At 49.5% G+C, this 20,418-nt stretch overlaps 1 protein-coding gene and 1 long non-coding RNA gene across 4 annotated transcripts; one reads left to right on the top strand and one right to left on the bottom strand.

Annotated features, from left to right (window-relative positions):
- Positions 1-753: 753 nt before the first annotated feature.
- On the bottom strand, positions 754-9,178 carry LOC140420011 (uncharacterized). 3 transcript variants are annotated; one of them, XM_072504037.1, is made up of 3 exons: positions 8,702-9,178; positions 5,246-6,278; positions 754-2,788 (listed from the first exon to the last, which is right to left on the bottom strand). In XM_072504037.1, the coding sequence occupies exon 3, from the start codon at positions 2,440-2,442 to the stop codon at positions 1,348-1,350; it is 1,095 nt and encodes a 364-aa protein (XP_072360138.1). In that variant the 5' UTR covers positions 2,443-2,788; positions 5,246-6,278; positions 8,702-9,178; the 3' UTR covers positions 754-1,347. The 3 variants fall into 3 exon arrangements, with proteins under 3 accessions (XP_072360138.1, XP_072360140.1, XP_072360141.1); XM_072504039.1 differs by having other exon boundaries at positions 5,954-6,278; XM_072504040.1 differs by lacking the exon at positions 5,246-6,278.
- Positions 8,889-13,043, top strand: LOC140420012 (uncharacterized). The gene is made up of 2 exons (XR_011946133.1): positions 8,889-9,005; positions 9,895-13,043. It is a non-coding gene; the product is annotated as an uncharacterized lncRNA (long non-coding RNA).
- The last annotated feature ends 7,375 nt before the right edge of the window (positions 13,044-20,418 follow it).

The raw sequence follows: 20,418 nt of genomic DNA, 5'->3' as shown, positions 1-20,418 counted from the left end.
GAGAAGTGATCACAATGAAACCTACAAAATACTGAAAGGAATAGACAGGGGAGGTGCAGGTGAGATGTTTCCCCTGGTTGGGGAGTCTGGAACCAGTGGACACAATTTCAAAATAACGGGGAAGCCACTTAGGACCGGTCTTGGAGGAGATATTTTTTTACTCACTGTGAGTGTTGTGAATCTTTGGAATTCTCTACCCCAGAGGGCTGTGGAAGCTCAGTCATTGAGTGTGTTTAAAGCAGAGACTGACAGATATCTAAATACCAATAACACAAAGGGATATGGGGATAGTGTGGGGGACCCAGACTCACTCACTCACTCACACGGACTCACTCACTCACACAGACTCACTCACCCCCACATACTCACTCACCCCCACATACTCACTCACTCACACAGACTCACTCAAGTGGATGATCAGCCATGATCGTATTGAATGTTGGCGCAGGCTCGATGGGCTGAATGGCCAAGTCCTGCTCCTATGTTCCAATGATACAAAGAAAGGTAGGAAAGTGAATTGTGAAGAGGACATAAGGAGGTTACAAGGTGATATAGATAGGTTAAGTGAGTGGAAAAAATATGCAAAATGGAGAATAATGTGGGAAAATGTGAAATTGTCCATTTGGCAGGAAGAATAAAAAAGCTTCTTATCTAAACGGTGAGAGATTGCAGAGCTCTGAGATTCAGAGGGATCTGGGTGTCCGAGAGCCTGAATCACAAAAGGCGAGTATACAGGTACAGCAAGTAATTAGGAAAGCTAATAGAATGTTATTGTTTATTGTGGGGGAATTGAATACAAAAGTAGGTTATGCTCCTGTGAGCGGGAATGAATCCAAAAGAATCCCTCGACATTCAGGTCTGCTTCAAACATCAAACAGTTTATTGTTGTAACGCCGGCGGGGAGTAATTCTCTGGGCAAAGGCAGATACCTCTCCACTGAACAAAGGGAATCATCATCATTTATACAATTTCAAATAGTTAGTCAGCCCAACTCAGCCGGACACGATCCAATCACAATGATTGTAGATTACACACATTGACTGGTAGATCCAATGAAAGTGGTTACTGGGCAGCAGGGAATTGCGTGATCAGCTCATGGACAGCTAGGGGGTTACTCATGAACTCATGATGCCTTCCAGACCCCCTCATCGACCATCCTTGGGTCTCGTGTATACATAACTCACTTATCTTAACCTTGTTACTGGCTGGTACCATTGTCAGAATTCCATAAGAGCATCCCCCTTTGTGAGGGAGAGAGTGAGCTGACTGGTGGCGATTTAATCTGAGGGTCACCACACCTCAGACGAGGGACAATGTTGAGGGGGCGGTAGAATCCAACCCCTGTAATCACTTGTGAACTTGTTTGTGTCTCAGCAGCTGCGATGAATCACGGAATCCCTTCCCACATTCAGAGCAGGTGAACAAACTCTCCCCAGTGTGAACTCGCTGATGTGCCTGCAGATGGGATAACTGAGTGAATCCCTTCCCACACAGAGAGCAGGTGAATGGCTTCTCCCCAATGTGAACTCGCTGGTGTCTCTGTAGGTTGGATAACCGAGTGAATCCCTTCCTACAATGAGAGCAGGCGAATGGCTTCTCCCCAGTGTGAACGCGACGGTGTGCCCGCAGGTTGGATAACAAAGTGAATGTCTTCCCACACTGAGAACAGGTGAATGGCCTCTCCCCAGTGTGAACTCGCTGGTGTGTCTGCAGGTGGGATAACCGAGTGAATGCCTTCCCACACTGGGAGCAGGTGAATGGCTTCTCCCCAGTGTGAACTTGCGGGTGTGTCTGCAGGTGGGATAAGCGAGTGAATCCCTTCCCACACTGGGAGCAGGTGAACGGCCTCTCCCCAGTGTGAACTCGCTGATGTGACTGCAAGTTATCGAACCGAGTGAATCCTTTCCCACACTGGGAGCAGGTGAACAACCTCTCCCCAGTGTGAGTTCGCTGGTGTATCTGCAGGCTGATCAACTGAGTGAATCTCTTCCCACACTGAGAGCAGGTGAATGGCCTCTCCCCAGTGTGAGTTCGCTGGTGTATCTGCAGGCTGATCAACTGAGTGAATCCCTTCCCACACTGGGAGCAGGTGAACGGCCTCTCCCCAGTGTGAACTCGCTGATGTGACTGCAAGTTATCGAACCGAGTGAATCCTTTCCCACACTGGGAGCAGGTGAACAACCTCTCCCCAGTGTGAGTTCGCTGGTGTATCTGCAGGCTGATCAACTGAGTGAATCTCTTCCCACACTGAGAGCAGGTGAATGGCCTCTCCCCAGTGTGAGTTCGCTGGTGTATCTGCAGGCTGATCAACTGAGTGAATCCCTTCCCACACTGAGAGCAGGTGAATGGCCTCTCCCCAGTGTGAATGCGTCGATGAATCTCCAGCGCAGATGGGACTCTGAATCCCTTCCCACAGTCCCCACATTTCCATCGTTTCTCCATATTTTGGGTCTATTTGTGTCTCTCCAGGGCGGACAATCAGTTGACGCCTTGTTCACACACAGAACACGTGTACGGTCTCTTCCTGCTGTTTTTTCAGGCTGTGTAACTGGTTAAATCTCTTTCCACAGTCAGTGCTCTGGGACACTCTCACTCGGGTGTGTGTGTCTCGGTGCTTTTCCAGTCACGCTGATGTTTTAAAATCTTCTCAAGCCAACAGACGAGGCAAACATTTCTCCTTCTCGATTCAAAGTCCGATGATGTTCATGCCCTAATGAATCGAGTGACTCAGTCTGATCGAGACGCTTAGTTTGAGATATCTGTCTGTAATTCCTCCTTTTCTAATATCCTGTAAAAACAATTTACAAAACACATCAGTGTCAGTACAGGACAGAAACTCAGAACACACGTGGACTTCCGGTTGCGACATGTCGGGAGCGGCCGCATATGAGGCAGCTCTCATCCGGGGACTTTGTTTTCCATCATTTTCACCCGGTCTTTGAGGGGGTTTGGGGATATTTCAAATTTGTCAATGGGATAAAGCTCAATTACTGTGGAAATGTCCAAGAAACCAAGTTTGAAGAAGCCAGCGGGCAAAGAATTGTCATCCGATTCAGATTCTTTTCCAGGCTCATTGAAAACAAAATGGCGGCGGCTGCTGCCGAAGCGAAAGTTATAGTGTTGTCAGTTGAGATGCTCATGGGCATCTTAGCAACAGCCGACTATCTCCGAGGATTTCCCTATATCAACCGAGGAGCCCCCAGCTCCTATTCAATTGATAAACGGTAAAGGGTGCAGGGCATGGGGGTGGCTCTTTCGATGAAGAGCAAGCGGATTGTCTCTTTAGAGGCTAAAATGGTCTTTTGGCTGATAATAACAAATCTCTATGTGCCAAAGTAGACAACTTAGAGAATCGCTTCAGGAGACAAACTCTTTGCGTTATGGGGCTGCTGGAGGGATTGGAGGGCCCGCACCCGACTGAATACACGTCCAGGATGTTTGGGAAGATGGTGGGGAGGGTGAACAGTTGTTCCTTCCTGAGCTGGTTGGGGCCCATCACTCGCTCTGTCAGACGCCTTGCCCAGGAGAGCCACCTCGGGCAATTACCGTCAGGTTCCACAGTTACCGGGATAAGGAACAAGTCCTGAGGTGGGCGAATGATCACCGTAACTACAAATGGGATAGCCATGCCATCAGGCCCCATCAGGATGTGGGGGCGGAGCTGCCAAAAAAGAGGGCGGCATTTATCAAGGCCAAGGCTGCACTTTTCATACGTGGTGTTCGGTTTGGGGTGGTTTACCCCGCACACCTCCCAGTGAGTTGTAATTCAAAAGACCACTACTTTTGAGGCGCTGGATGATGCCGATGCTTTTGTGAGGAAGCTCAGGCTCGGTATAGTTTGTATTATATATGGGGTCTTGTTGTTTTTGGAGAGGGATTGTGGTTTTGGGGTCTTGTTGGGGTTTCTTGTACCAGTTTGTATTTGACTGTTTTTTTTGTGGGGGTGGGGGTTTCCTTTATTTAAAGTTGGGTGCAGGTGGGAGGGGGGGGGGGGTTGTTATGGTTATTCAGTTTTATATGCCCCGGGGGGAGCTGCCCTGCGAGCTGAAGAAGGTAGTTAATGGGAACGAAGTGGTGGGGGTAACTGCAGCTCATTAACATAGTATAGGTTTTAGATAATGGGCTGAGTGCGCTGGTTCTGTTTGGGGTTAAGGATTGTTGAGCTAAGGGTCTGGGGGGGTTCTTCGGGCTTTTGGTTGTGGTTTTAATGAGAGGCAGGGAGCTGGGGGATGGGGAGCTGGGAGATGGGGAGCTGGGGGATGGGGAGCTGGGGGATGGGGAGCTGGGGGATGGAGAGCTGGGGGATGGGGAGCTGGGGGATGGGGAGCTGGGGGATGGGGAGCTGGGGGATGGGGAGCTGGGGGATGGGGAGCTGGGGGATGGGGAGCTGGGGGATGGGGAGCTGGGGAAGGTTTATCGACAGCGACTACAGCTTGCTCTTTGCTCTGTTTTGTTGGGGGCCTGGTGGCCGACTCAGGTGGGCTCAATGCCGATACTTTTTCAGTCATTTTAGAATGATCTCTTTTGGTGGATATGGCTGACTGGGGTATGGGGTGGGTGGGGGTAAACCCTCAATCCGACTGGCCATTTGGAATGTGAGGATGTGAGGGGGTTGAACGGTCTAGTGAAGAGATCAGGGATATTCGCTTATGTGAGGAGTTTGAATGCGGATGTGGTTTTTTTGCTGGAGAGCCATTTGCGGGTCAGGACCAGACACGGTTACGGAAGGCTTGGGTGGGACAGATGTAGGTCCCAGGGGACCGCAGTGTTGATAAGTAAAAGCGTTTCTTTTTCAGCTTTTCGAATTCTGACAGATCCGAATGGGAGACACGTGATTGTCAGTGGGTCTTTGGTGGGCACCTTGATAGTCCCAGTACATGTGTCCACTCCGAATTGGGACGATCACAGTTTATATTAATAAATTACTGACCTCTATTCCTGACTTGGACACACATCAGCTAATCTTGGGGGGAGACTTTAATTGTGTTTTGGATCCTAGTCTGACCGATCTATGCCCAGGTCTGTGATTCCTTCGGGGTGGCCAAAGTGGTGGTGACTTTCATAAGACCATATGACATAGGAGCAGAATTAGGCCACTCGGCCCATCGAGTCTGCTCCGCCATTCAATCATGGCTGATATTTTCTCATCCCCATTCTCCTGCGTTCTCCCCATAACCCCTGATCCCCTTATTAATCAAGAACCCATCTAACTTAATGGAGCAGATTGGGGGGCAGAAATTCATACCTTGGATCCGTTTGTTATAAAGGCCTCCCACCACTAGTGTTTATACAAATATGCTGAGCTCAGGTTATTTTCAGTTGGATAGGGGCACAAGGCAGTGTTGCCCACTGTCTCTGCTTCTGCTTGCCTTGGGGTGGCATGGTGGCACAGTGGTTAGCACTGCTGCCTCACAGCACCATGGACCCGGGTTCAATTCCAGCCTTGGGTGACTGTCTGTGTGGAGTTTGCACTTTCTCCTCGTATCTGAGTGGGGTTCCTCCTGGAGCTCCGGTTTCCTCCCACAGTCCAAAGATGTTCAGGTGAGGTGGACCGGTCGTGATAAACATCCCCCTAGTGTCCAAAAGGGGGTGGTTGGGTTACAGGAATAGGGTAGAGGTGTGGGCCTAGGTAGGATGCTCTTTCAGAGGGGCGGTGCAGACTTGATGGGCCGAATTGCCTCCTTCTGTACTGTAGGAATTCGATAATACTGTGAAAAAAGCCATTGGCTACTATGTTGAGGTTTTCCGGGTGATGGACAGGGTTAGAGCGGCGAGGGAGAGAGCACAGGGTGTCCCTGTATGCAGATGATCTGCTTCTTTATATCATGGACCCAGTCTCCATGATGGATGAGATAATGAAGCTTCTGTGGAGTTTTGACTCCTTTTCTGGGTACAGAGTAAATCCGGACAAGAGCTCATATTATCTGGTGATCCCCCAGAGAGGGGGGCTGACCTGGGGATGTTGCCTTTTAACCTTGCCAGATCCAGCTTGGTTATCTGGGAATCCAGGTAGCCCACGAGTGGGCCTCTCTTCAGAAATGTCAGTTTGCTCGGCTGGTTAATGAGGTCAGGGCAGATTTGCAGAGGTGGCAACCTCCCACTGTCTTTGGCCGACAGGGTTCAGATGGTTAACATGAACATCCTTCCGAGGTTGCTGTTTCCTTTCCAATGTCTCCCTATCTTTTATCTTTCTTCCCAAATCATCCAATGTTAAAATCAATACGCTGATTACTTCTTTCATTTGGGTGGGAAGGACCCCGAGGATTTGCAGGACATTCCTGCAGAGAGAGAGAGACAGGCTTAGCCATATTTCATCTGTTTAAGAAGGGTAGCAAGGATAATCCAGGGAACTACAGGCCGGTGAGCGTTACATCAGTGATAGGGAAATTACTGGAGAGAATTCTTCGAGACAGGATCTACTCCCATTTGGAAGCAAATGGACGTATTAGTGAGAGGCAGCATGGTTTTGTGAAGGGGAGGTCGTGTCTCACTAACTTTATAGAGTTTTTCGAGGAGGTCACAAAGATGATTGATATAGGTAGGGCAGTGGATGTTGTCTATATGGACTTCAGTAAGGCCTTTGACAAGGTCCCTCATGGTAGACTAGTACAAAAGGTGAAGTCACACGGGATCAGGAGTGAGCTGGCAAGGTGGATACAGAACTGGCTAGGTCATAGAAGGCAGAGAGGAGCAATGGAAGGATGCTTTTCTAATTGGAGGGCTGTGACTAGTGGTGTTCCGCAGGGATCAGTGCTGGGACCTTTGCTGTTTGTAGTATATATAAATGATTTGGAGGAAAATGTAACTAGTCTGATTAGTAAGTTTGCAGACGACACAAAGGTTGGTGGAATTGCGGATAGCGATGAGGACTGTCAGAGGATACAGCAGGATTTAGATTGTTTTTGAGACTTGGGCGGAGAGATGGCAGATGGAGTTTAATCCGGACAAATGTGAGGTAATGCATTTTGGAAGGTCTAATGCAGGTAGGGAATATACAGTGAATGGTAGACCCCTCAAGAGTATTGAAAGTCAGAGAGATCTAGGTGTACAGGTCCACACACAGGTCACTGAAAGGGGCAACACAGGTGGAGAAGGTAGTCAAGAAGGCATGCAGTATGCTTGCCTTCATTGGCCGGGGCATTGAGTATAAGAATTGGCAAGTCATGTTGCAGCTGTATAGAACTTTAGTTAGGCCACACTTGGAGTATAGTGTTCAATTCTGGTCGCCACACTACCAGAAGGATGTGGAGGCTTTAGAGAGGGTGCAGGAGAGATGTACCAGAATGTTGCCTGGTATGGAGGGCATTAGCTATGAGGAGCGGTTGAATAAACTCGGTTTGTTCTCACTGGAACGACGGAGGTTGAAGGGCGATCTGATAGAGATCTACAAAATTGTGAGGGGCATAGACAGAGTGGATAGTCAGAGGCTTTTCCCCAGGGTAGAGGGGTCAATTACTAGGGGGCATAGGTTTAAGGTGCGAGGGGCAAGGTTTAGAGTAGATGTACGAGGCAAGTTTTTTTACACAGAGGGTAGTGGGTGCCTGGAACTCACTACCGGAGGAGGTGGTGGAAGCAGGGACGATAGTGACATTTAAGGGGCATCTTGACAAATACATGAATAGGATGGGAATAGAGGGATACGGACCCAGGAAGTGTAGAAGATTGTAGTTTAGTCGGGCAGCATGGTTGGCACAGGCTTGGAGGGCCGAAGGGCCTGTTCCTGTGCTGTACTTCTCTTTGTTCTATTATTGGGCAGCCAATATTGAAAGGGTGCTGGGGTTATTCAGAGATCTGAATTCTATATGGGGGCAGATGGAGACAGGCACTTGTCAGGGTCCAGTTTACGGGCCTTGGTTAATGCATTGCTTCCGTTTTCTCCTATGAAATTTACCTTGAGCCCTGTGGTGGTGGCTACACTGAAGGTTTGGAGACAGTTCAGGCAACGCTATTGGCTCAGCTCAATATTGTTGTTGGCCCCTCTCTATGGGACTCACCACTTTTTGCCTACGGATTTAGATTTAGGTCCTGGAGGAGGGAAGCTCTGGAGAAGTTTGGTGACTTGTTTGTGAACGGCAGGTTTATTGGTTTTGATGAACTGGTGGAAAAATTACAACTCGCGAGCTCTAATTTTCTTAGATGCATGATTTCCTACGTAAGGAGATCTCGGCGTTTCCTTTAGCACCCCTGCCGTCTCTGATGATTTGGATTCTATCTCTTGCTGACGTGGGTGAGGGTAGGATTTCAGATATCTACAGTCTGCAGAGCAAGCTCCACTGAATGAGGTGAGGAGAAAGTGGAAGGGTGAATTGGATCTGGTTTCTGTGGAGGGGGTGTGGAGTGAGAATGTACAGGGTCAACACAACCTCCTCCTGTGTTAAGTGGAGCTTGACAGGGGGCATCTGACTAGGTTGTGTGGTTTTGTTCTCGGGGGTGGAAGACAGGTGAGCTTGGTGTTCTCGGGTCTGGCGAATCATAAAAGGTACCATCCTTTTAGCCAGACAAATAAATGTGTCAAGCTGAGGGAGCAAAGGATGTCAATGTCTTTCAGAGAGAGAGAGAGAGAGAGACCTGGGCCAAGCTTTGCAGAGTCTGCACCCTCCCTGGATTCACTTCCTTTCCCTTCAGTTGCTGCAAGTCACCAATTAAAGATCAGAATGAGAAAATAAATGGAAAGGGGGAGGAAAGAAACTGTTTTACTCACAGATGTTGAAGACAAGAGGAAGTATCAGTCTGGGTAAAGCTCAATATTCATTCACACAAAGCCCGCGCTCTGATTGGCTGGAGGGCAAAAGTCCTTCCGGTGGCCCACTCTTTCCTTTCGTCAACATTTCAGCGGGAAGTCAGGGCGGGGGGAGGGTCTCTGCACATGCGCAGCTGCCTCTCTGTTATGGACATGCGCATTACCGGTCGACGTTTGGAAGCAAGCGGAATTGTCGGTGTTTGGAGCATGCGCATTCGGAATAATGGGCCTGTTCGTTTTGGAAAGCCCGAGCAAAACTAAGGAGGTGGGTGGAAAGATTTGGAAATACTCTGTGGAGCCGCAAAACCTGATGAATAGTTGTCAGCTCCCTGATTCTGGTTCGGGAAATTCTTTCCCAGGTCCAGGCTCAAGTTAATGCCCAAAATATTTGTTCAGTGAGTGGAGGATGGGGAGGGGAAAACAATCAGGTTAGACCCCGCCCCTCATTCACTCTGACTGGCTGCAGGTCCGAGCGGCTGTCTCCGTCCTCTAGCCCCGCCCCTCATTCTCTCTGATTGACTGGAGGACCGAGCGGCTCTCTGAGTCCTCCAGACCCGCCCCTCATTCACTGCGTGCTGGAGGACCATGCGTCTGTCTCAGTCCTCCAGCGCCGCACCTCATTAACTCTGACTGGCTGGAGGGCCAAGCGGCAGTCTCAGTCCTCCAGGCCCGCCCCTCATTATCTCTGATTGACTGGAGGACCAGTCGGCTCTCAGTCATCCAGCCCCGCCTCTCATTCACTCTGATTGGCTGGAGGACCAGTCGGCTCTCAGTCCTCCAGCTCCGATCCGTTACCTGGAGACTGGGCAGCGCATTCCCAACGTAAGATATTCAAATTCCGGCTCCAAAATCACACCCTGGCGAGTAGGCCGTGAATCCCCAAGGAAAGGTTTTTTCATTGAGCTCTGAAAATCCGGACCTCTCAGTCCACTCCCTGGAAACTAGGCCGTGAATCCCCGAGGAAAGGTCTTTATACTGACTGCTCCGAGACTCTGCCCCTCCAAGTCCGCTCCCTGAAGACAGGGAGAAAGAGGCGTCAGAGACTCGGTATTGGGGAATGAGAGAGGAAAGAATGTTCTCCAGAAACTAGAATTGTCTGTTCTGAATTTCTATCCTGTGCTGACAGTGATGTCTTTTGTAAACTCCTTTTACAGGATATGAGAAGAGGAGGAATTATAGACAGAAATCTCAAACGTAACGTCTCGATCTGACAGTCACCAGATTCCCTGGGAATCTGACTCTCATCAGCCTTTGAATCTACAAGGGAAGAAGAACTGTTTGCCTAATCTGACAGCCTCTAAAGGATTTTAAACATCATTGTGACTGGAAAAGCACTGAGACCCCCTGCCCCCCCCCCCCCATGAATCAACATTGTGCCATTCACAGCGGGGAGTGACACGTGTGAACGAGACTTCCAACTAATTTTCTGACCTGGAGAGACACAAGGAGACACAAAACATGGAGAAACCGTGGATATGTGGGGACTGTGGGAAGGGATTCAATGCACCATCTCAACTTGAGATTCATCAACGCAGTCACACAGGGGAGAGGCCGTTCACCTGTGCTCAGTGTCGGGAGGGATTCACTGTGTTATCCCGCCTACAGACACACCAGCGAGTTCACACTGGGGAGAGGCCGTTCAACTGCTCAGGGTGGGAAGGGATTCACTCAGTTATCCCATCGACAGACACACCAGCGAGTTCACACTGGGCATAAGCCATTCAACTGTTCAGTGTGGGAAGTGATTCACTCAGTTATCTCACCTGCGGAGACATCAGCAAGTTCACACTGGGAGAGGCTGTTCACCAGCTTTCAGTGTGGAAATAAATTCTCTGAGTTATCCAGCCTGCAGACACACCAGTGAGTTCACACTGCGGAGAGGCCTGAGAAAGATGGAAAACAAAGTCCCCGGATGAGAGCTGCCTCACATGCGGCCGCTCCCGACATGTCGCAACCGAAGTCCCCGTCTGTTCTTAATTTCTGCTGTACTGACACTGATGTCTTTTGTAAATTGTTTTTACAAGATATTAGAAAAGGAGGAATTACAGACAGATATCTCAAACTAAACGTCTCGATCAGACTGGGTCACTCGATTCATCAGGGCCTGAACGTCATCGGACTTTAAATCTAGAAGGAGAAATGTTTGCCTCGTCTGTCAGCTTGAGAAGATTTTGAACATCAGTATGACTGGAAAAGCACCAAGACACACACACCCGACTGAGAGTGTTCCAGAGCACTGACTGTGGAAAGAGCTTTAACCAGTTACACAGCCTGAAAAAAACATCACACCATTCACAGTGGGGAGAGACCGTACACGTGTTCTGTGTGTGAACAAGGCGTCAACTGATTGTCCGCCCTGGAGAGACACGATAGACCCAGAATATGGAGAAACGATGGAAATGTGGGGACTGGGAAGGGATTCAGAGTCCCATCTGCGCTGGAGATTCATCAACGTAGTCACACTGGGGAGAGGCCCTTCACCTGCTCTCAGTGTGAGAAGGGATTCACTCAGTATTCTGACCTGCAGACACACCAGCGAGTTCACACCGGGGAGAGGCCGTTCACCTGCTCTCCGTGTGGGAAGGGATTCACTCAGTTGATCAGCCTGCAGATACACCAGCGAGTTCACACTGGAGAGAGACCATTCACCTGCTCTCAGTGTGGGGAGGGATTCATTCAGTTGATCAGCCTGCAGATACACGAGCGAGTTCATAGCGGCAAGTGGCCGTTCACCTGCTCTCAGTGTGGGAAGGGATTCATTTCCTCATCCAACCTGCAGATACACCAGCGAGTTCATACTGGGAAGAGGCCATTCACCTGCTCTCAGTGTGGGAAGGGAGTCACTCAGTTATCCCACCTGCAGTCCCCGCATATCCACGGTTTCTCTCACCTGTGGAGACATCAGCGAATTCACACTGGGGAGAGGCTGTTCACCTGCTCTCAGTGTGGAAATAAATTCTCTGAGTTATCCAGCCTGCAGACACACCAGCGAGTTCACACTGGGGAGAGGCCGTTCACCTGCTCTCCGTGTGAGAAGGCCATCACCGTGTTATCCAACCTGCGGAAACACCAACGAGTTCACACCAGGGAGAATTAACTCAGTTGGCTGGATGGCTGGTTTGTGATGCAAAGCGACTCCAACATCAGGGGGTTCAACTCCCGTACCGGCTGAGGTTATCCATGAAGGCCCCACCTTTTCAACATTGCCCCTTGCCTGAGGTGTGGTGACCGTCAGATTCAATCACCACCAGTCAGCTCTCTCTCTCTCAAGAGGGCAAAGCAGACTCTGGTCCTCTGGGACTTTGGCGACTCTTATTTCACACAAATACAACAAACATAGATTCCTTTAAGGAGCAAAAATCCAACAGGAAAAGTGATGCAACCGTGGCTAACAAGAAATGTTAAAGATTCCATTAGATCAATGGAGGAGACTCATAAAGTGGCCAAAATAGTCATAAGCCTGAGGATTGAGAACTTGTTTGAGAATTCAGCAAAGGAGGATCAAGAAACTGATCAAGAGAAAATAGAATATGAGAGCGATAAACATAAAAAACGACTGGAAAAGCTCCTATAGGAATGTGAAAAGGAAAAGATTAGCAAAGACCAATGTGGGTCCATTCCAGGCAGAGACAGGAGTGTTTTTTTTTTAAATTTAGAGTACCCAATTCATTCTTTCCAATTAAGGAGCAATGTAGAGTGGCCAATTCACCAACTCTGGACTTCCGGTTGCGGCTATGGAGGGAGACTTCCGGTGGCGGCTGTGAAGGAGTAAGTTGCACATTTGGTGGCTCCCGCTCTGGTCGGACTTTCGGACCTTTCCCCTGGACTTTTTTCTGGTTTTAAACGGTAAATTCAAAGGCTGAATCAATTGGGCACTGTTTCCACGTATTCGTGTATGGAGCAAAGAACCAGAAGTGCACGAAAAGGCAGAAATAAAAAGTTAGCCAAGAGCTGTGTTGAAGCTGCAGCAGGAGACAGCATGGCCGAGGACCGGACGCCTGGGGTGGTGGCGCTGCGACCATCGGAGCAGTTGATGCAGGTCATCCAGGATGGTTTCGGGGTATAAGCTCAATATGGGGAAGAGCAAGATGTTTGTGGTCCAGGCGAGAGATCAGGAGAGACGACTGCGGGATCTGCCATTCAGAGTGGTAGGGGACAGTTTCAGGTACCTAGGTATCCGAGTGGCGATGGATTTGCGACTAAATAGAATTTGGCCCGACTGGAGGATCAGATGAAGGAGGGATCCGGAAATGGGATGCGCTCCCGTTGTCTCTGGCGGGCAGAGATTAAACGGTAAAAATGACGGTCCTCCCAAGATTCCTATTCATTTTTCAATGTCTTCCCATCTTCATCCCGCAGTCCTTTTTTCAGCGGGTCAATAAAGTTATTGTGGGCTGTGTGTGGGGGGGGCAAGTCCTCGCGGGTGAAGAGGGCAATGCTTGAGTGGAGTCAGGGGGATCGTGAGCTGGCGCTGCCGAATTTCAGCAGTTATTACTGGGCGGCTAACATAGCCATGGTGAGGAGGTGACTGGTGGGGGGGGAAGCCGGCGTGGGTGCGCATGGAGACGGCTTCTTGGAAGGGCACAAGTCTGGGGGCGTTGGTAACAGCGCCTCTACTATTCCCGCCAGCGCGGTACTCCACCAGTCCGAGTGGTGGTGGCGGCCTGAGAGTCTGGGGGGAGTGGAGGAGACATGTGGAAGCAGAGGGGGCATCGGTGTGGTCCCCAATCTGCAATAATCACTGCTTTGCCCTGGGGAGGATGGACGGGGGGGGTTCCGAATTTGGCGGAGAGCGGGGATCGAGAGGATGGGCGACATGTTTATAGAGGGGAGTTTTCCGAGTATGAGGGCGCTGGAGGAGAAGTTTGCATTGGCGGGGGGAAATGAATTTCGATATCTGCAGGTGCGGGACTTTTTGCAGAAGCAGGTACCAACCTTCCCACTCCTGCCGCTAAGGGGGATTCAGGATAGGGTGGTTTCTAGAGGATGGATAGGAGAGGGAAGCGCCTCGGACATATATAAAGAGCTTATGGGATTGGAGGAGACGCAGACTGAGGAGCCAAAGCAAAAGTGGGAGGAGGAGCTGGGGGGAGAGATAGAGGAGGGCCTTTGGGCAGACGCGTTGAGTCGGGTCAACGCGACCGCAACATGTGCCAGGCTCAGCCGGATCCAATTCAAGGCCGTTCACCGGCCCACATGACAGTGGCTCGGATGAGCAGATTCTTTGGGGTGGAGGACAGGTGTGCGAAATGTGCGGGGGGGGGCCAGTGAACCATGTCCACATGTTCTGGGCATGTCCAAGGCTGAGGGGATTTTGGCTGGGGTTTGCCGACGTCATGTCCAAGGTATTAAATACGAGGGTGGCAATGAGTCCAGAGGTGGCGATTTTCGGGTTGTCGCCGGATCCGGGAATCCAGGAGGAGAAAGAGGCAGATGTTCTGGCCTTTGCTTCCCTGGTAGCCCGGAGGCGGATATTACTGGCATGGAGAGACTCAAAGCCCCTGAAATCGGAGACTTGGCTTTCGGACATGGCTGGCTTCCTCTGCCTGGAGAAAATTAAGTTTGCCATGAGAGTCTCTGTTAGGGTTCACCCGGAGGTGGCAACCATTCGTCGACTTCGCGGAGAATTAATCATCAGCAGAAGGGGGGGGGGGGGGAGGAGGGGGTTAGGCTCGCGTAGATTAGGGGGGTAAGTAATTGTAGGACCTGTGGGAGAGGGAGGTGGTATTTGCACTAGGTTAATATTTTCCTTGTTATGTACATTGTTATTTTGTTGCTGTTACAATGCCAAAGAAATACCTCAATAAAATGTTTCTTTTAAAAAAACGGGGTGAGGGGGGGCGGGGAGGCCTTGGGGTGGCACCAAGTTGAGGTGGGGGGGGAGATTTCTGGGGGGGGGGTGGTGTAAGGATGTTGTGGCTGTTCGCTGTTGCCATGGTTATTTTGTGTTTTTCTTCTTTGTTAAGTATATATTTGAAAATGCCTCCAATAAAATATTTAAACAAAAAGAATCCCGCCGCCGGCGAATGGCGCGCCGCCGAGAACCACGCGGCTGGGGAACCGCAGAACCCCCACGCCCTATCTCTCTCGGTACATCCAGACCATCTAACTCGCCCTATCTCTGTTACCAATTCCAATCTCTGCAACGCTCCCATCAATCTCACATTTTCCTCCCACTAGAACCCTCCAGTTCTCTTTACGATCCACTAAACCTTCGCCCCTTCCGATCTGAGTTTGTCATTCAGAGGCTACAATCTATATCCTCCAGCTCCTACAACCCTTCCTATCTCTGTGACCTCCTCCAATCCCAAAACTATCCCTATTTCTCCAACCTCATTAAGAGGTATAACCCTGTTTATCGTTGTAATATTTTTCCGTTCCTACATCCCCTCCACCCTCCATAACACCCGTTAGCTCAACTCTTAGATAGCACATCAAATTACAGCAGTCTCCTCCAGATGCTGCACCCCTACAGCCCCTGTGACCCTCCCTTATCCCTGTCACCTCTTCAAGCCCCTCCAACCTCTTTTTTCTGTTCAATCTTCGATGCCTCCACAATGCACACAGTGCTGTAATCTTCCCCAGCCTCTAAAAATACTCACTATTGCTGTATCCCCTCAATTGCTCCCTTGTCAGACAATCCCAATAACCATAAAACTCTCTCCATCCCAGTTACTGTGTTGAGACTCTTAATACCACCCCATGCCTGTTACCTTCTCTCAACTGTACAATTCTCCCTGTCTCTGTAACATCCTCCAGCCCCAACAACTCTCTCTATCTCTGGAGCTTCCTCCCATCCCTACACCACTTCCTATCTTTGAAACCTCCTATTGATGTTACACCCCACCTGAACTTTCATACATCATACAGCCCCAACAACCTTCCCTATCTCTATAATCGTTCCCTCCCCTACAGTAAAGTAAGTAAGTCGCAATAGTTGCAGATGACCATAGGCTGCTTTCCCTTTTGAGGGGGAGAGCTAACTTGTGGTGATTTAACCTAACCGTCATGCATTACCCTACATCCCCACAGCCCTCCCTCTGCCCCGGCACCCTGCTATCCATATAGGTTTCCCTCTCTGTGTAAAAATTATTTTAGCCCCGACGACCCTCTCTATCTCTGTAACATTGTCTACCCCTACAACACTCCTGAATTCTGCAACCTCCTTCAGCCCCTGTGACCCTCCCTATCTCTGTAACCTCTGCTGTTCTCCTGCTGTGTTCTTCTCCTTTGTAGTTAATATAAACTCCGTATCCTTAAATCTGTCTCATCCGGTTCTGGTAACTTACCGATTTTCAGTAAATTCAGCCTATCAAATACCTCACTGTCAACGTTTAACCCATCAGTGTCTCGACTACCTCCTTTTTCACTCTGGCTTGGACACCAAGTTCTTTTTTAAAATAAATTTAGAGTAGCCAATTATTTTTTTACAATTAAGGGCCAATTTAGCATGGCCAATCCAACTACCCTGCACATCTTTTTTTGGGTTGTGGGGATGGGACCCACACAGTCACTGCGAGAATGTGCAAACTCCACACGGACAGTGACCCGGGGCCGGGATCGAACCAGGGTCCTCGGTGCCGTGAGTCAGCAATGCCTTGGACACCAAGTTCTGTGGTAAAGGCAGATACTCGTTCGGTACCAGTCTCCCTCCCTTCATGTCTCAATCCCCTTTCAGTTCCATATTCAGCTCCATGCTCCTTTTACAGCTTTGGGAGCAAAAATAGTGAAGCAGATTATTATTTGAATGGGTGTAAATTGTGAGAGGTGGGTACTCAGCGAGAACTTGGTGTCCTCGTGCATCAGTCGCTGAAAGTAAGCGCACAGGTACAGAAGGCAGTAAAGAAGGCAAATAGTATGTTGGCCTTCATAGCGAGAGAATTTAATTATTGGAATCGAGATGTTTTACTGCAATTGTATAGGGCATTGCTGAGGCCACACCTGGAATATTGTGTGCAGTTTTGGTTTCCTTATTGGATTGGATTTGTTTATTGTCACGTGTACCGAGGTACAGTGAAAAGTATTTTTCTGCGAGCAGCTCAACAGATCATTAAGTACATGAGAAGAAAAGGGAATAAAAGAAAATACATAATAGGGCAACACAACATATATAATGTAACTACATAAGCACTGGCATCGGATGAAGCATACAGGGTGTAGTGTTAATGAAATCAGTCCATAAGAGGGTCATTTAGGAGCCTGGTGACAGTGGGGAAGAAGCTGTTTTTGAGTCTGTTCGTGCGTGTTCTCAGACTTCTGTATCTCCTGCCCGATGGAAGAAGTTGGAAGAGTGAGTAAGCCGAGTGGGAGGGATCTTTGATTATACTGCCCGCATTCCCCAGGCAGCGGGATATGTAGATGGAGTCAATGGATGGGAGGCAGGTTTGTGTGATGGACTGGGCGGTATTCACGACTCTCTGAAGATTCTTGCGGTCCTGGGCCGAGCAGTTGCCATACCAGGCTGTGATGCAGCCTGAAAGGATGCTTTCTATGGTGCATCTGTAAAAGTTGGTAAGAGTCAATGTGGACATGCCAAATTTCCTTAGTTTCCTGAGGAAGTATAGGCGCTGTTGTGCTTTCTTGGTGGTAGCGTCGACGTGGGTGGACCAGGACAGATTTTTGGAGATGTGCACCCCTAGGAATTTGAAACTGCTAACCATCTCCACCTCGGCCCTGTTGATGCTGACAGGGGTGTGTACAGTACTTTGCTTCCTGAAGTCAATTACCAGCTCTTTAGTTTTGCTGGCATTGAGGGAGAGATTGTTGTCGCTACACCACTCCACTAGGTTCTCTATCTCCTTCCTGTATTCGGACTCATCGTTATTCGAGATCCAGCCCACTATGGTTGTATCGTCAGCAAACTTGTAGCTGGAGTTGGAACCAAGTTTTGCCACGCAGTCGTGTGTGTACAGGGAGTAGAGTAGGGGGCTAAGTACGCAGCCTTGCGGGGTGCCGATGTTGAGGACTATTGTGGAGGAGGTGTTGTTGTTCATTCTTACTGATTGTGGTCTGTTGGCCAGAAAATCGAGGATCCAGTTGCAGAGTGGGGAGCCAAGACCTATGTTTTGGAGCTTTGATATGAGCTTGGCTGGGATTATGGTGTTGAAGGCTGAGCTGTAGTCAATAAATAGGAGTCTAATGTAGGAGTCCTTGTTTTCGAGATGCTCCAGGGATGAGTGTAGGGCCAGGGAAATGATGTCTAATGTGGACCGGTTGCAGCGGTATGCGGATTGCAGTGGATCAAGGCGTTCTGGGAGTATGGAGGTGATGCGCTTCATGATCAACCTCTGGAAGCACTTCATTACGACTGAAGTCAGGGCCACTGGTCGGTAGTCATTGAGGCACGTTGCCTGGTTCTTCTTTGGTACCGGTATGATGGTGGTCTGAGGAAAGATGTTCTTGCTGTGGAGAGATTGCAGCGAAGATTTACCAGGTCGATTCCAGGGATGGCGGGACTGTCATATGAGGAGAGACTAAATCAGTTAGGATTAAATTCATTGGTGTTTAAAAGAGTGAGAGAGGATTCCATAGAAATTACAAAATTCTAACAGGATTAGACAGGGTAGATTCAGAAAGAATGTTCTCAATGGTGGGCGAGTCCAGAACTAGGGGTCCTAGTTTGAGGATAAGGGGTAAACCTTTTAGGACTGAGGTGAGGAGAAATTTCTTCACCCAGAGAGTGGGGAATGTGTGGAATTCGCTAACACAAAAAGTAGTTGAGGCCAAAAGGTAGTTGTGTAATTTCGAGAGGAATTAGATATCGCTCTTGGGACTAAAGGGATAAAGGGATATGGGGAAGGCAGGATCAGAGTATTGAACTTGATGATCAGCCATGATCATAATAAATGGTGGAGCAGGCTCGAAGGGCTGAATGGCCTCCTCCTGCTTCTATTTTCTATGTTTCCACCCTGTCACTTTTTAGATGCCAGTTGAAGTTTTTTGTGTTGATTTGCATGCTAACTGGCAGTCACCACCCACAGTATTTTGGCCTCGGAGAAGGCAGTGCTGTGAGCAGAATGTTCTCAGACCGAGGCAGTGGGTGGTGCGGTCACAGAGGCTCAGGCCCCAAACAGTAGTGACTGAGACCAAGGCTGTGAGTGGCTCAGTAATGGGATGGGGGGATAGGAGTAGTGCAGTCACAGAGGCCGTGGCCCTGAGCCGAGTGGTGACTGAGGCCGAGGCTGTGAGCGGCTCAGTGGTGGGATGGGGGGATGGGAGTAGTGGAGCCACAGAGGCCGTGGCCCTGAGCCGAGTGGTGACGGAGGCTGATGCAATGAGCAGAGCATTCATAAAGTCGGAGTCTGTGAGCGGTGTGAACAAAGAACAAAGAAAAGTACAGCACAGGAACAGGCCCTTCGGCCCTCCAAGCCTGTGCCGACCGTGCTGCCCGTCTAAACTAAAATCTTCTGCACTTCCGGGGTCCGTAGCCCTCTATTCCCATCCTATTCATGTATTTTTCAAGATGCCCCTTAAACGTCACTATCGTCCCTGCTTCCACCACCTCCTCCGGTAGCGAGTTCCAGGCATCCACTACCCTTTGTGTAAAAAAACTTGCCTCGTACATCTCCTCTAAACCTTGCCCCTCGCAACTTAAACCTATGCCCCCTAGTAATTGACCCCTCTACCCTGGGACAAAGTGTGGTGACAGTGGGTGAGACTTTGAGCAGAGCGGGCACTGAAACAGAGGCCATGAGGGAGCAGACACTGAGCAGGCTGTGAGCAGAGTTCTGTCAACAGGGCCCGAGGCCTTGAGTCTTTCTCCCACACTCTCACTCTCTCTCCTTCTCTTTCTCATTTTTCTCTCTGTGAGTGTGTGATTGGAGCTGGAAGAAACATTCACATCGATCATCACAACACAAGGAGGCTTGTAGGGTTAAATCTGTAAACATTGAATTTAATATAAACAACGCTAATGCAAGCTCGATCAATTAATTAATTAAAAACAAAAATGTAAACCTAATTAAAAAGTAAACTTAATTAAATACATAACATTAAAATTTCTATTTTACACATTGTATATCTATGAACAAAGGCAAATTATATCAGTAAACATTTTGAGTTTGTCTACATACAACTACATTTGTATGAAGAAATTGGATTAAACACAAGTTGAATTTGAGCAAATAATCTGTTTCAGTGGAGCGTTTATCCACGCTGCTGGTCTCCCGCTCGCTGTCTCACTGCTCCGTTATCCTCCTCGCTGATCGAGCGATCGCTGCTCTCACCGCTCCGTTAGCCTCCTCACTGATCTAGCGATCGCTGCTCTCACCGCTCCGTTATCCTCCTCCCTGATCCAGCGATCGCTGCTCTCACTGCTCCGTTATCCTCCTCGCTGAGCGACCCTGCAGCTACCCTGACCACCCTGGGGTCTCTGATGACCCGCGAGACCCCCTGGGTGCCATTCTGCCTGGTCCACCCCAGGGTGGCACTGCCAGGGGGCAAGGGGGCCTTGCCCATAATATGAGGGCGGAGGGAGGGGGAGTACAGGGCAGGTAAGTAGGGGCCTACGGGAAGTTGGGAGTGGGTGATGGGTGGGGGTCCTGAAAGGGAGACGATGCTCTTCAAAATGGCGGCCTGATCTCTGAGTTCAGCTCCCCAGTGCCAACAGAAATTCTGGGCCTAATCGTCCGGCCTCATTACACCTGTGCTCAAGCGTAACAAGGCCGAGAGATAGCGGG

The sequence above is a fragment of the Scyliorhinus torazame genome, chromosome 5 (genome assembly GCF_047496885.1).
Source record: "Scyliorhinus torazame isolate Kashiwa2021f chromosome 5, sScyTor2.1, whole genome shotgun sequence".
Taxonomy (NCBI): Eukaryota; Metazoa; Chordata; class Chondrichthyes; order Carcharhiniformes; family Scyliorhinidae; genus Scyliorhinus; species Scyliorhinus torazame.
The sequence above is the reverse complement of the archived record's forward strand: the minus strand, read 5'-3'. Positions and strand labels throughout refer to the sequence as shown.

What these genes read in the sequence shown, in the direction of transcription:
- LOC140420011 (XM_072504037.1), bottom strand. Translation starts at nt 2,442, where the DNA reads ATGGAGAAACGATGGAAATGTGGGGACTGTGGGAAGGGATTCAGAGTC.